Source organism: Cottoperca gobio, chromosome 4 (assembly GCF_900634415.1).
Source record: "Cottoperca gobio chromosome 4, fCotGob3.1, whole genome shotgun sequence".
Taxonomy (NCBI): domain Eukaryota; kingdom Metazoa; phylum Chordata; class Actinopteri; order Perciformes; family Bovichtidae; genus Cottoperca; species Cottoperca gobio.
In genome coordinates, this window is record NC_041358.1 from 12,551,792 (window position 1) to 12,567,503 (window position 15,712).

Here is a 15,712-nt window from a genome sequence, read left to right on the forward strand (position 1 = left end):
CACATGCTTTGAAGACATTTTGTTGTAAACCAAGAATCATATTTTAAAAAATGTAGTGAAATTCTTCAACTTGAGCCACATCGAAATAATGAACCCTCCTATCTTTCACCTAAGTGCTTCAGGGGTTTAAATACATGTAAGTACTCTCACTAAAGCATACCAATCATTAGAGTCAAATGAATCTTGCTGCCGACTCATCCTGTTCCTCTTTCTATTAACATAGCCCTGGTTTCAGATTTCCAAAACCATCTTGTATAAGGATCCCACTGTCTTGAACATATGTCATAAAATCGGTAGAAATACATAACTTTGTCATAGCTAGATTACAACAATCCTTCATTTTGCAGTTGATTAAAGCTGTGTTAAGGACTTTTTAGCCACGAGGGGGCTAACTACTGTAGCTGGTTAGCTCGCTAGCTAGCTTGTATTAATTAGCTCACTAGCTAGATAGTTTGTAGGCTTACTATTTACCAGGTACGCCGTTTATCTTGCCCCCCCCCCTGCAGATTATTTGAAAATACCACTTCTTTAAATAGTTAAATGCTTTGGGAAATACATTTATTTCCTTTCTTTGATTAATGACTGTCCGCTGCTTGCAAGCAGCCACATGAATCTGCGATTCGTTAGTAACACTTCTTTTTTAAATAACAAAGCGTTGACAATGACATGTCCAAACTGTCTTTATGGACCTCTGTCATTCCCTACTCATACATTCAGTGGACACATTGGCATTTATATAGAGTTCAGTTTCTGATAAATGTAAGTCCAGTAGCTATTTATTGTCTCTTTAGCTCTGATATGTAGCCACCAACTCCTCAGGAAAAAAAGGGGCTCCTTAGCTAGCAAGATGCTAGTTCATCAGCCACTTTGTTGTTCTCCTGTTGGTGGTGTCAAGGTGGTGTACCATGGGATTTATCATTGCTTTATGGCTTTATGTTACCAACAAGGATTGATAAAAGCACTGAGACTCAACCATAATAAAAACAATGAGATAAGAGACTAAAATCAGAACTGAAGAGATTGGTGAATCTCCATGTCTTCAGCTCAATGAATAATAATGATACATTACACAGAGTAGCCTAATTTGATTCAGTGTTAATATCAAAAATATAGATAAAGCAGATTTAAGGAACACAAGGTGCTTCAAGATTAACAGTCAAGACAATACAGTGTTGATGCACGAAAAAAGAAATTATCCATACATTCTCAAGTGCTGTGACAATTCTCCAACAATCATGTTGTCTTGTATCATTGTGTAGGCTACAGGCAGACACATTTTAAAGTGAAGTTTCGACCACAAACACTGCATGTATTATGTTAAATTATAATTTAACTGATAAAAGAAACTAGATCATTGGAAGAAGTCATTCCAATTAGCCAGAGTTTAGCCTTACTGAGCAATTGACCATCCTCAAATCGCTCAAATTTATCAGCTGAATATCTTCATAACTTTACGAGAACATGAACAGAGTCAAGGCGATGCAAAATAAATGTGTTTTCATGTTTATGTTGTCCTATCTATCACTCATTCTGCATCTTCCAATTTCATTTTAGCCCATGAGCTGGTGCTCTTATCTGTTTTCTTACAATAATTGAGCATATTGCGGTCAGGTGTGTGAACACTTTGACAGAATACATGTTTATAACAGGTACATTATCTTAAATGTGCGACAGTTCAATTTGTAGATGACCCCTTTAACCACTACCTTGTGTCAACTTTGACTAGGATTCTGTTTCTTCATCTGCTGTAGCCCTATAATAGCCCAGAGAAGAGCTTATACAAACCAACTGACTCATTATTGCAGTCTATACTGCCACCACAGTCCTTCGTGTTCAATTCCAGACTGCTGCACCAACCCGATAACAATAACATAAAAAGATCTCACTTCTGTTAGTGAGCCAATACTTCTCCCTTTAGTTTCAAAAGTGTTTATATGTGCTTTTCATTTCATGGAATCACGATAAATATCACTTGAGTGAACTTTAAAAACATTTATTTTCCATGCTTTTGTGTTGGTGTCCTGCATTCTAACACTGCCTCTGCAAAACTGCCACAGGCACCAACATTTTGACATTTATCCTATGTGAATGGAGTTTTACGGAACATTTGTTTACTCTTCAATCCTTTCACCCTGGCTATTTGACTGAGATTTGATTGCTTATTGCGAACATATTCAACAAGAAGATATTACAAATTCTGATATTTTAGCCTCATACACAGTCTAAACAGCTAGTGACAAAGCTGAAGCATGTAAGAGATGAATCTTGTTTTAATTAGATTTCTTGTAATATTTGAGCAGGTCTGCTCTAATTTAGTTGAGGCTAAATGTTCTGACATAAAGAACAAGGCGCCAAATACACAGTCTTAGGGTGTGGTTAAGTCTCATATGAGATTAGCCAGACTGGAGGTAGTCTCCCTGCGAGCATGACGGTCCATGTGTCCAGAAACAGTGAAGATATTCAAAAGCCGGTCCACCAACCTTCGTCCGTGCCTTGTCCTCTCAAGCAGTATGACCACAACAGAGTATATTCCAACACCCACAACTGCAGCTCCCCCTACAGCTAGCAAAACCACTCCAGAGATGTACATGTCATTAAGGGCTTGGCCAGGCTTAGGCATGTGGTTAGCTAGGGCAAGGTGTAGTAGAACACCTCCACAAATTAACAGTGACATCCCGGTAATTGAAACCACAAGGAGGTCCGATAAACCACCACTTTTCAGCATGTTGATCCGCTGTCGGCTTCGGACGCAATTCATGTCCTGCACGGCCGAGCTGAGCAGTTGTTTGAGCAGGACCCCCAGGGCTAGTAGGCAGAGGGCCGTGCCTGCGCCGAGTCGCCATTCGCTTGATACGCTGGTGGTGGTGGAGAGAAGGCCAACGCCGCCCAGCCCGCAGCCCAGGATTAGAAGTACAGCCACACAGTAGCAGAGCAGAGACTTCCCAGGATCTCTGAACCACCACAGCTCCACCTGCTCATCCAGGATGCTGTGCTGAATCCGAAGTGGGTCTGCTGGACCATTTAGGCCCAACTCAGGTCCCCTCTGACCCCTCAGGGGGGTAAAGTTGTCCAGTTCAGGCATCCTGATGCCACTCCCAGCCTGCTAAATAAGGTCGCCACCACAACAGGTTAAACAGAATCCACTTGATAATCCTTTCAGTCCTTATTTCATTCACCAACAGTCACCACAAGTGTGTCAGGACCAGCAGAAAATTACAAGTTTTATGGGGTTACTCCATTTATTATCCTGATCATCTCAGAAGTGGTTTGAGTTGGCAGGATATATGCAGAGGAAATGAATGCAATGCACCAAATGTACTAAAACACCTGACAGAGCTCAGTGTATTGTAGTTTCATCCGCCCTGGCCTCTATAGTTCAGGTGTCGAGCTCTTGTGTAGATGAAAATCCTTATAGCTCACACTAACTGGATACAGAGGTCGGTCCACATCCTCCTTTCAGCTTTAACATCCAAAGCAAAGTATCTGGTCTGGTTTTGCAGGGCAGCAGCAGTCACCTGAAGAAGACAAAGGTAGATGCATCAGGGTTTCTACACTTGCCATACATATATATATATATTTGTTCATAATTGCCCTGTCTGCCACAGGTAGCTGTATAACTTTGCTAATACATAAAATATATGCCCATGGTAGGTTGTTTAGCTCAGTGCTCCGTACACATTTAGCAAATATAAATCAATATTTCTCACGTAGGAACATGCTGGTGTTGCATTTTATTGAAATGTAACAAGAGGATGTAATGCATTTAAACAATGCTAAATTGGTCACATAATATAGTGCACATGGCAAGCAAGCTCGCTAGCTAAAAAATGGAGACTACAAATTTTTCCGTAGGCCCATTATTCCAAAACCCCAATAGTCCAAAGCCCATTTGTCTGAAAGCCTGTTATCCGAAAAACAAATGCCAATTGTTCCAAAGGCTCATTGCTCCAAAAATATACACTTTCCCTGCAACAAACAGAAGCACAAATGGCTAATTATAATGCAGAATGATGGCAATATTTATTTTCCCTACTATGGCGAAGGAATGACCCGCCCTATTCTGCCTCTGATCGGCCAATATTCGTTGCCTTCGTTGGTTGGGTTGGTTAGGCTTAGGCACGAGGAGCGAGATTGGTTATGGTGAGGGTGAGAATATTAGGGTAAGCCAATCAGAGGCATAGTATGGTGGGACATGCCTTTGTTTCATTCTGCATAATAATTAGCCATATGAACTTCTGTTTGTTGTAGGTAGAGTGTAATTTTGGAACAATTAGCATTTGTCAGGATAACAGGCTTTTGGACAAATGCAGAGGTGCAATTCAGCATCCTTTTGACCACACCCAAAAGTGTTGCTGGTTTCACTTTTGGGTGTAATTTCAGTGAAACAGTACTATTCAGCTTGGTGTCAAGCTGCTCTTTTTTAAATTCTAAGTTTGTGTATCTTTGCAGTACGTGGTGGATAAAAATCCATCAAACCAACGATGGACACACACACACAGTTTCTTTGAACATTCAAACCTGCTGTTTTGACTGTATAAAAAAACGTGGTGTGCTGACACTGGTAACCTTTTTCTATCTCTCATTATCACTATGCTAATGAGTTTCCACCCCAGAGGTAGCTGGATAAAACAAGCATCAGCTGCCGATAAAGTAAACAATGCCCATCCACACACACAAACACACACACACACACACACACACACACACACACACACACACACACACACACACACACACACACACACACAATCAAACATCTAGCACAAAAGTACATTTTTGTTCTCTCATCTTTCCAAACACACATCCACATAGCTCACTCAATGAATACTCCCTTTTGAACTCTCCAGTACCTTAAGTCCACTGAATCTTATTGTTTCCCTAATGTGTGCAATATCTATACTGAACTATTATGAATGTTTGTATATGTTTTTTATCTGTTAAAGGGTCTTTATATCTGCCAATGTCATTATTTTCTAATATGTTCAGTGCTATTCCTCCTTCTTTCTTCTCTCAGTCTTTACCTTACATCAGCATATTTAGTTTCTACTGTAGTTTGTAACCTCATCACACTCCCATAACATATTCATATGAACATATACAGCACAAACAAACACACACACGCACACGCACACACAAACAAACAAACATCCTCAAGGTTATGGCTTCCGACAGCTTGTCTTTTAAAACCTGTCAGCGACTTTATTTCCATCAAAGTCAGCAGTGCGCGGCACAAGCACACGAGCCCCAGCACATTGACAGGACTTACAGCTTGCCCTTACCGGCCGTGGATTACGCTAACACAAACACTGTTCTGCAAAAAAATTAATAATATGTCACTCAGTACAAGCAAAAGATAAGCTCATATTTAGACTAGAATATCTTGTTGTTGTTTTATTTTTATTTTTAAACCTGTGGCACATCTAGAAAGCAGTTAAAATGCTAAGACAGAAACTCATTTCTATCAGATTTAATCAAAACTGTTTAGAAAAGACTATAAACTAAATGCAAGATCACATTTCGTATTAGTGTGGATAAGTATTGCCTTGTGTTGAGGCGGAGCAGTAACAGGGGAAGATTTGAGGTGCATATACAAGGAGTGAAATGAGGAGTGAGGTAATTACAGCAGGGAAGGAGGGGTGCATATTGGCAACATGCTGTTCTGGAAGCTTTTCACATCCTGTATCTGATGGATGATAGTGTGTGTGTGTGTGTGTGTGTGTGTGTGTGTGTGTGTGTGTGTGTGTGTGTGTGTGTGTGTGTGTGTGTGTGTGTGTGTGTTTGGCAAGAGTGAACATTTGTAAATGAGTTGTAAAAAGTGAAGTGCATATGTGTGTTGGCATGTGTATTTATTCTCTTTTTACGTGCTTGTGTATATTTCACACAAATACAGAGATGATATTTGTCTGTGTGTGTGTGTGTGTGTGTGTGTGTGTGTGTGTGTGTGTGTGTGTGTGTGTGTGTGTGTGTGTGTGTGTGTGAGTGAGTGCATGCGTGTGTGTGTGTGTGCCTGTGTCTGTTTCTGTGTGCTTGTTGAGTCACTAATTAATCCCAGCTGGTTTGAGCTCAGTGTCACTGACATGTAGCACCACAGAAATAGCACAGTAATTGAGGTGTGTGTCTGTATGTGTTTGTGTCTGAGGTTGAGGTGACAAAAACAATATATGTGATACTCCACCACTATCCACCTCTTTGTCTTATTAAAGTTGAAAATATCACCTCCCTAATGCAGTTAAAGTTTATGAAAGAATATTTTTCTATTTCATTCGATAGCTCACAGTAAAGTGAAGCAGGGACACGACCGGGTGATAGAGCAAGAGGCGATGCACGCAACAATGATCATAAGATGAAATCGAACCTTTAACGACGCAAGTATATCTTACTCCATGTTGTGCTTCTCACACTCAGAACCGCTGGACTATGTCTGCCTTTCCTCTTTTATCACTTTTATGACCCCTAGACTCTGTCATATCAGCCGTGTCATATTGGCCTCATAAATATCTTTACGAAAGCACTGACTCACCGCTTCACTCTCCACTGGCCTCCTTTTAAGTACAAGAACACGAGTACAGAGGCACAAACAATTTACGCAACTTAACACATAACTACGTTTTTCCAAGGTGCTACAGTGTTCTGTACATCTTGAATTAAAGTCAATTAAAGACCACTTCACATTTCACACTGCAAGACTGTGGGATGACAATTGTGAGAGAAAATTGGCAAAATCTTCGCTCATTAATCCAAATTTGTATTCTTAGATCGCACTGTAAGATGGACAATTTGGAGCTTTTGAGAAACTTCAAAACCTCATAAAAAGAAGGCATAAACAAAGAAGAAGTTGGTAGTACTCTGGCAAACGTGAAAACCTTGTTGAGCTGTACTTGTGCAGATGGATGACACAAGCTGATGACGTGCCTCTGCTCTTACATGTTTCTCTATTTAGATCATAGCATTACGATTCACTATACATTCATAGCACAACCTGACATGTCTAAAGTTGATATCGTACAGTCTGAAACAGATTGCAAATAAGATTTTATTAGACCCATCTCACAATAAACCTTGACTATTGTTGTTGTCCCACACTATAAAGGGGCCTTTAGTCAGGAATGAAACATTTGAGTCCTCTACACCTTTGCACTAAAAACCTCCTGTATATTATGTCTAACGATGGATCATCACACCTCAGCTGTACATTTTCACACAACTCCCATGCTGTTTGCATATTCATAAAATACTGATCCGCCGATGTGCCACTGTATCCGACTGTAACAATAAAGTAAAAAAGACTAAAATACGTATTATTGATGATCCACTTCATCTTTTCATTTGGCCCAATTACGGAGTTTTGGATTGACAACCAAAACTCCTGAAAAATCAAAGGGAAACTCCGATGAATATGACAGCTCATCAAAAAACAGTTATATCAGTGTATTTCATTGTCTGAAGTATCTGAGGCTATAGAGAGCTGCACCAGTGATCATTATCACAATTTATTTGAAACAGATACCTGATTATCTGAAGAAAATCCTAAATGCGTTTCTTTTAATTGACAGCGATGATAAGTGCGTCCTGGCCGCTCAGCCATGACGTCGGAACGAAAATGACTGCAGACAGACTAGTCCAAACATTCTCTGTTATGCTAATGCACTAAGAGTAATGATGAAAAATTGCAAAGACAATCAAAAACCTTAGACATCTTTCTTTTTCTCTTTCTGCCTCCTCTGAGTATTCAGCCTGCAAGATCACCAGAGGAGCTGTGCTTTGGAGTAAAACAGCACGTTACTGCACTCCAATTACCTGGGAAGCACTGGGACTCCGGTATTCCCCCCTCTGTTATGTCAGCCCGCTGAATTCATTTCACTGCCCATTAGTATCTAATTTTATTATTGTGTGGTTCTTTTACAATTGACAGTCTGGCATTATATGCTAATCAGAATAGTGGTCAGCAGAGTAGGTTAGAAGATGGCAACAACATCCAGCGAAAGTGGAGTAGCCTAAATCTTGTTTCTTGTACAAATTGCAGGGACTCAGGTGGGATGTTTAGTCAGGAGAATGAATGACACAAAGGGTCTTTCTGGTCCTGCTGCTGAATTTCCCGCTGTGTGTGTTTTTATCCGAGGGCCTCAGGTTGGGCTGAAAGGGCGTCCATGGGAGACTGGGCGATGTGTTGCCGTGGTGACAAAGCAATACTCTCCTCCTCTATCCTTCCTGTCCCCCCCACACTCACCCCCTCTCCTCTAGTCAGGCGTTGATTCTCTTGGCGTCCCCACGGGCGAAGAGAGGGGTCAGGGTTGGCTCCATCTGTCTCTGTGATGGGCATTGGTGCCAAGCGCCACGGGGGCTGGAGGGAGAGGAAAGAAGACTCGTGTGGAGTGGGAGGGTAACGGATGTTTCTCAGCTGTCATCTGGGACTCGAATGGGGCACAGGCTGAGGCTGAAGCCGGGGTTGGAGAGAGGGAAGGGGCTGAGGGATATGGATAAGGGGGTTAGAGGAGAGGGGGCTAAGGATGGAGGGATAGGCTCTAGGCTAGGGATAGTGCTGAGACTTCACTGCTGTTCTTTGGGTTGCAAATGTGGCTGGCAAAGAGAAATTATGCTGAATGTGAATTTACAGACAAGCTGGATCTTTCTTTCTTCTTTACAGTTACAATAGACAGCAGAGGCACCCAGGGAGCCTCACTCTCTCCGGAAACAGTGAGGAGACAAAGGCTGTGTCAGTGTCCTCACACTGTCAGGGATCACGAGGGAAAACCTAAGATAGAAAGAGAGAAATAAAGACCTTCACATCAGCTGCACATACTTTACTGTAAACTCACCCCTATGGTTCGCCTTAGCAGGGTTTACTCCCTTAGTCCTCCCTTGTTCTGCCAATGAGTTACAGCTTATATCCCTCCAACACCAACTGCATCACTTTGTTCAATTCTCAAAGATGCTTAATCTCTAGAAACAGATGTAAGTTTAACATCGTGTCTCTTGTATGGTCGGAATTTCAAGCCAAATCAAAATGAAAGCCACTTGAAGACAGCAGCATGGCTCTAGAAACAGCCATATTGGTGGGTCGGTCCACCACTTCGGCCAAGAGTGAAATCATTCAACATCTATTGGATGGATTGTCATGAAATTTTGTGCAGACATCCATGGTCCCCAGAGGATGGTTCCTATTGACTCTGATGACCCCCTGACTTTTCATCAAGCACCACCAGCAGGTCAAATTCTTAACTTATCCAGTAAACATTCACACTCAACATCTACTTGATTGATTGGCACAATATGTTGTGCAAATATTCATGGTTCACAGAGGATGTAACAAACTGACATTAATGATTCCCTAACTTTTGCTTTATCACCACTGTGGTTTTAAGTAAAATGATTGGACCACTATGGGACTAACAACATTAATGTGCTTCTCAGGGCGGGTTATCTTCTCAGTGCTTCTCTGGCTATCATCTGACTCTTCATTAAGTACCATAGGTTACAATTATTTTTAATACTAAATGTAGATATTAGCATGCTAACGCGTTAAACTAACATGATTAACAAGGTAAGCATTATACTTTCACCGGTATTGTCATTGTGAGCACATTAGCATGCTGCACACCAGCTTGGTTGTAGACTGTTAGTCTTAACGGTCATTGACATTTCTGGAGATTTTAAACAGACCCCTCCTGTTTAAAGTCTCCCTCTCCCTCTCTGGCTCCTCTCAGATGGTTTAATTCCACCCTTTCTGAGTGAGCTCATTTCTCAGCTTATGGCACAGCATCACCCCGACCCCGAATAGGTCTTGGCACGACCAGCCAAGACCTGTACCCCCGACACTTTATCCACAGACACACCAACACACACACACTCATCTCCATCTGTTTTCCCTCCAATCCTTCCTTATCTCCCAGCCTTCCACACCTTCCTTATTGTGTTCTACCTCTCCTCTCCTTCTCTGTCTCACCACCGATGCTCCTTTATCTGGCTTACTTCTTATCTCTCTCCCGTTTGCTGTCTCTTTCATTTTGGTGTCGGAGAGAGAGATGTGTGCATAGGGTCGGGGGGATTACTTCTTTTTGCCACAGATCCCCCTATGGCTTCAGGTAATGCTGACTACCTCAATGGCCCTGTGGGGCACATCCATATGCATAGAGTTCTGCACCCGTTTTCATGCTGTGGTGTTTACATTGTTTTTTCTAAGAGATTGTGGTGTCATTATTCCCTCATTCCATTGTGTATCCATTAATCAGCCATTAATCACTGGCATTAGAAATCCACCTATTTATCAACCTAAATAATTTCTCAGTATTAAAACCAAACATAAAAAAACACATATTAACACTATAAGCCCAGATAATCAAAACATGATTCATGAAAGTGCATTGTTGTTGTTATCTAATAAGACATATGGCATTTCCCCCTTTTTGAAAGGAGCTTCCTCCTCTCAGTGGTGCTGTTGACAAAAATGTAGCCCAGCCCAGTCTAGTTCAGTTTAGCACAGGCTGTGAGCACCATTCAGCCCCTTTACTACTGCAGGAGCCAAATGGGGCTTTTAAAAACTCAAAATGGCTTGATTTCTGCTTCCGTCATATAGTCTCCATTACCAAACTAAAGCATTTCTCTTTTTTTGGTAAGTTGGGGGAAATTAACTGAATGACGTGCATAATGACTAAGCTGTGTCTGTCTCTGCATCGGAGGAGTGACAGCATGTTGCTCTCCTCTGTCGTGCACAGCTGCAATATTAAAACGCTAATCAAATCATCAATTAACATGCTGGTCCCCTTCTGCTTCACTCCTGCTGACGGTGGGAAAGAGGCTACCTTCTCTTCTTTTTTTCTTCAGTCTTTGTTTTTTTAACCCTTCTCAATTCCTCTTGTGGGTTCAGAGGTGATATTCAGCATATTCTAATTTGATATAGGCCGTCCAGCGATAATGATTGTAATGAATGAGATGGCTGGGTCAATGTCTGGCTGTCTGTTTTATTTGTTTGTTCCTGAAGGGACGTCTCCTCGCTGCAGCAGCACCTTATAACTTAGATTAAGAAACTGATGGTTATGTTTCTTTGTCACAAAATTGTTTACAGACCTTTATGTTATTAATGATTCCTACTGACTTTGCTGATCCCGTTTCCTTCTGTAGCGCCACCATGAGGTTGTTGCAAAGAAATTTTGTACATACATTCATGTTCCCTACAGGATAGTTTGCAATACTTTTGGTGATCTTTTGGGAGATACACTTATTTGCTTTCTCGTTGAGAGTTAATAAGCAAGCAATTAGCTTAGCTTAGCATGAAGACTGGAATGGGTGGGGGGGATGGGTAACATCTAACTTGGCTCTCTCCAAAGGTAACAAAATCCTCCTACCAGCCCCTCTATAGCTCAGTAATTAACCCTTGTTTCTCCTTTGTATGTGCCAGACTATTACTTGGCATAGACCTGTAACTTGCGGGTTGCCTAGCAACTAGTCCTGGCTAATAAATAGTCAAAACCAAATAACCTGCAAAACTAAAATACTTTTGCATCACATCAGCCTCAGCTGTACTCTGTGCTAATGAGCAAATGTTAGCATGCTCACAAGCTAAACTAAGATAGTGAAAATGTTCAACATTATACCTGCTTAACATCAGCATAGCCTTGTCAATGCATTGTTAGCATACTACTGTTAGCATTTAGCACAGGAAAGCCTCACATAGCGAGTCTTGTCATGAAAGATTTTGCGTGTTATGATTAGAACTTTGAGAGAGACACAAACATGTGTATGTATCCTTCAACAACTCTATATTGAATTGCTTGATTTGAGTTGATTACGCTTACAGGCGGAAACATTTTAATAACAATAACAATCCTGGACAACGCCCACCACCCTCTGCACAGCACACTCACCCGGCAGAGGAGCTTGTTCAGTGGCAGACTGCTGTCCCTGTCCTGCTCCACAGACAGGCTCAATAACTCTTTTGTCCCCTTGGCCATAAGACTGTACAACTCCTCTTGGTGATGGCCGGGGGATTCCAACTTTTGCAATTATTTATAACAGTCTGTATTTTTACATTTGTATTTATAATGTACAGCCTTTATCGCTTATTTTAAATTGTATTTGTACTTACTTTTTAATGGAGGGAGGGGGGGTGTAATGTTAATACATGTATAATGTATAATGTCTTTTAAGCTACTGGATGCCTAAATCCAGTATCCCTCGGGATGAATAAAGTATCTATCTATCTATCTATCTATCTATCTATCTATCTATCTATCTATCTATCTATCTATCTATCTATCTATCTATTTTATTATTGGTGGACAGTCAGTACAGCTGCTGTTGACAACACACTACATGCCTGACTCTGTATCTGCTGACTGTGAAACAAAATGCCTCGCAGGAATATTTAAGATTCTGTCCTACTCTTTGTCTGGCATCCATGTCACACACACACACACACACACACACACACACACACACACACACACGCACACACACACACACACACACACACACACGCCTCACCTATACAGAGCTCTCATATAACTCTTTCCTCCTGTTCTTTCATCCAGTGTTGACTCAAGGCTCTTTTCTAATCAAGTCTATCACATGTTGGGCCTGACTTTTTAAAGTAAACCAGTTTTTAACTGGTTATGAAACAGTCTCAATTTAATATGGATGCCTCAAAAGCAAACAAGATCATCAGCAAAAAGATTGCCTATTTCTAAATAGTTATTCTTAATGCCTGTCACCGGGTCCGCAACATCAGGTGAAACAATTTACAGCACGTAGACCGGAAGAGGCTATGTTTACATGGTCACAGGCAAAGGTCCTTAGTATGTTAGCCAGTTAAAAGAAAGCAGGAGGAGATTTTATTTTCAGAGACATTTTATTTTTTACGTTATATTTTGTGGTTATGGCTGATACTACAGGATCAGCTAAGAGAAGAAGAAAATAATTGGCCAAACAACAACAAAAAGCTTTATGGACAGTGATATAACACGGCGGGAAACAAGTCAACTTTGTTCTGTCATTCAACAGATGGAGAGAATTGCAGGATTCAAAATCGAACCGAATTGGCCCTCTTCCTCCTAGACTGGTAACTGTAATATGTCTATTTTATTTATTTATAAATATTTATTTATCGGCAGCAACATATCCTGGACCGGTCAACTCGATACAACTGCTAACTGAAGGTCTTTCTGTGACTTTGAGCATGATGATCAACATGCATCAGGCATGTGTCTTACTTGCTTCCAAAACAAATGCATGTGCTAGCCAGATCAAGATCGTTATTACAGAGGCAGTGGTGCTCATGGAAAACACTACCACTTATGTCCACAGGGTTAAAATCCACAGAAACCGAAAGTCCCTTGTAGTTGCTTTTAGCGTTGGATCTGTAAAATATATTAGGTGTAGGGAGGTGCCCGCATCCTTCAGATGACCTGTCATGATTAATCTTTGGTCTTTAGATTAGTTACAACAGATCTATATGAGCAAAGTGGCGCAAGGGGGTCATGCATGGACAGCATATTGATCTATTCTAATGGCTATAACTTGAATACAGCATCGACAACACTTCCTATCCCTGTGGTTTATGAATTTTCCACAATGCAGCAAAACTGACCTCCGAGTAAATGACAGTAACCCTATGAATTGATGATCTGCAGTGCTACACACTATTATGTGCATTGATAACTGTGGGCCATGCCACTGGTGCAAAGGTTAGGGTGTGATACAATGTCAACATGCTTTACTTACTTGTTTTGAATGGAAATATAATTTGTAATTCATTCATACACATACACAATGTTGCAACTGGGATAAACGTTTCACCATAGATTCTTATCATTCATATAACTCTCTCTTAGAAGACTCAATTCAATTGATTAAAAATGTGTTTAGAGGTTATTGCTAACTTTATAATGATTTAATATCTAGTTGCAGGAAAGAACATTACACAGGCAGTGATTGGTGAGTAAAACATGGCTTTTGTGTTTGACACTATTATCAATAGCCCTTTTATTGTATGAGCCTTCCAGCAGGTCCTCCCAAACTACAGAGTTGGCTTTTCATCTCAAAACTTGGAAAGACTTTGAAGATGATGGGGCATGACATAGGTAAAAATAAAACGTAACAAGAAAACTAATAATACCACATGAAAAATAAATAAATCATCAGTCTATTATAAAGTAAATAAAGATAAAATAAAATAAAAATATTAATTGTTACTGTTAACCTTTGATTACAGAAGACAACAGAAGAACAGAATGGATCGACACCAACACATACGAGACTGTAGGTAATTAATTGTAGGTAAATAACACATTTTAGAAACAATTTTAAATAGTATGCTACAGTAACGTCTAATGACATTGTTTTTATTGTATATCAGCAAGTCACACAAGTGTTGTTTTCATAGGGAAGTAGGCGAAACGTGGATATTCGTGGAAAAATCTACCCTCAAATACATTTGAAATGAAAATCAAGAAAAACAAAATAAAAAAAAAGTCAAAGGTGTTTGAGAAGAAAAAGTTGTAACGGGGCAGTTCCTGTCTTTCTGTATTTAGTTGATCAGAAGCCTATCTTACCTGCGCGCTCAGCTGCTCACCCTCGGTCTCTTCTATTTCGAATCGGGCCGATCGATTTCGTCTTTAATCCTAATTTCCCACCCTGTGTCCTCCGCGGTTGCAAAGTCTCAGTACCACCAATCATTTTATGCCATCACCATTTTCGGATCAAAGTGTCGAGACAGAGTAATGCGATGGGAGCTGCAAGGTGATCCGCTTCCTGCCTCCGCTCCTCTGAAGCTTTCAGTCTCTCTGCCTCTCCACTGGACGGACTTTCCCCGTTTAATGCAGGTGTGGCCGCGCACGGCGGCAGGAGACACCAATGGGAGGGGACAGAGAGTCGGCGGTTCGACCTCCACACCGCCGTGGGTCCCCGTGGGGAACTGCAGCACATGACACGGGGTATAAAAGCCTCACTGTGATTGTGAAATCAGCCGATGAGCTGTAGGCTTTTATTTTTTTATTTTATATAAAGCAGACATGGTTTAACCCATCCAGTCTCTTTGGAAAGCTCATAAAAAAACGCATATAGTCCTCATTGATTGATTGATATGATAATAATAAAGTCAGAATTGATTAGAAATATAGCATCATCTTGGTGTGTGCTATTTGTCACTTCACAGGCTAATTAGCCATGATCTTCTTCAACAGATGGAGTTTGAGCAGTTGTGCTAAAATCTTACATTTCTAAACATTTGAATAGAATGTATTTTCAATTTTATTTGTAATATTAATTTCTTCATTTCTGGTAAAAAAGTATGTGTTCAACAACTTAACCTTTGTGTTTCCAGCCAATATTCATAATATAATAAGATATTTAACATTATGGAATTATTTTTTTAACATTCTCATTTTTAAAATATTTGACCACCATGGACATGGACATGAGTTGCAGAGTGCTACAGCTTCAACTACCCGGTTATTTTTAATATTGATTAAACTGCTGATTTTTTCTCCATTAATTGGTTAATAGTTTGGTCTACAAAATGTCAGACATAGCAGAAAATGTCCATCACGATTTCCTTAAGCCCTACAGGTGATGCCATCAAGTGCGTTGCCTTGCCTGACTAACTGTCCAAAACCCAAACCTATTTGTTTACTATAAAGAAAAGCAGCAAATCTTCACAACTGAGAAACTGGAATGAGATAAATGTTTGGTATTTTTGCATGAAAAATGAGTGATCAAA

The 15,712-nt window shown here is 40.5% G+C and overlaps 1 protein-coding gene across 4 annotated transcripts; it reads right to left on the reverse strand.

The window, feature by feature from the left end:
• Positions 1–1,075: 1,075 nt before the first annotated feature.
• On the reverse strand, positions 1,076–14,865 carry tmem125a (transmembrane protein 125a). Of its 4 annotated transcripts, none has more exons than XM_029428855.1 (4): positions 14,547–14,865; positions 8,228–8,752; positions 3,421–3,515; positions 1,076–3,100 (listed from the first exon to the last, which is right to left on the reverse strand). In XM_029428855.1, the coding sequence occupies exon 4, from the start codon at positions 3,080–3,082 to the stop codon at positions 2,384–2,386; it is 699 nt and encodes a 232-aa protein (XP_029284715.1). In that variant the 5' UTR covers positions 3,083–3,100; positions 3,421–3,515; positions 8,228–8,752; positions 14,547–14,865; the 3' UTR covers positions 1,076–2,383. The 4 variants fall into 4 exon arrangements, with proteins under 4 accessions (XP_029284715.1, XP_029284711.1, XP_029284713.1 ...); XM_029428851.1 differs by having other exon boundaries at positions 1,076–3,103; positions 3,328–3,515; XM_029428853.1 differs by lacking the exon at positions 8,228–8,752 and having other exon boundaries at positions 1,076–3,103; positions 3,328–3,515.
• Positions 14,866–15,712: the final 847 nt, after the last annotated feature.

Excerpts from the sequence above, each read along its gene's own strand:
- tmem125a (XM_029428853.1), bottom strand. The coding sequence starts at position 3,357 with ATGAAACTACAATACACTGAGCTCTGTCAG. Across the intron at positions 3,104-3,327 it reads AATACACTGAGCTCTGTCAG|CAGGCTGGGAGTGGCATCAG; the intron begins GTGTTTTAGTAC and ends GACCTTATTTAG.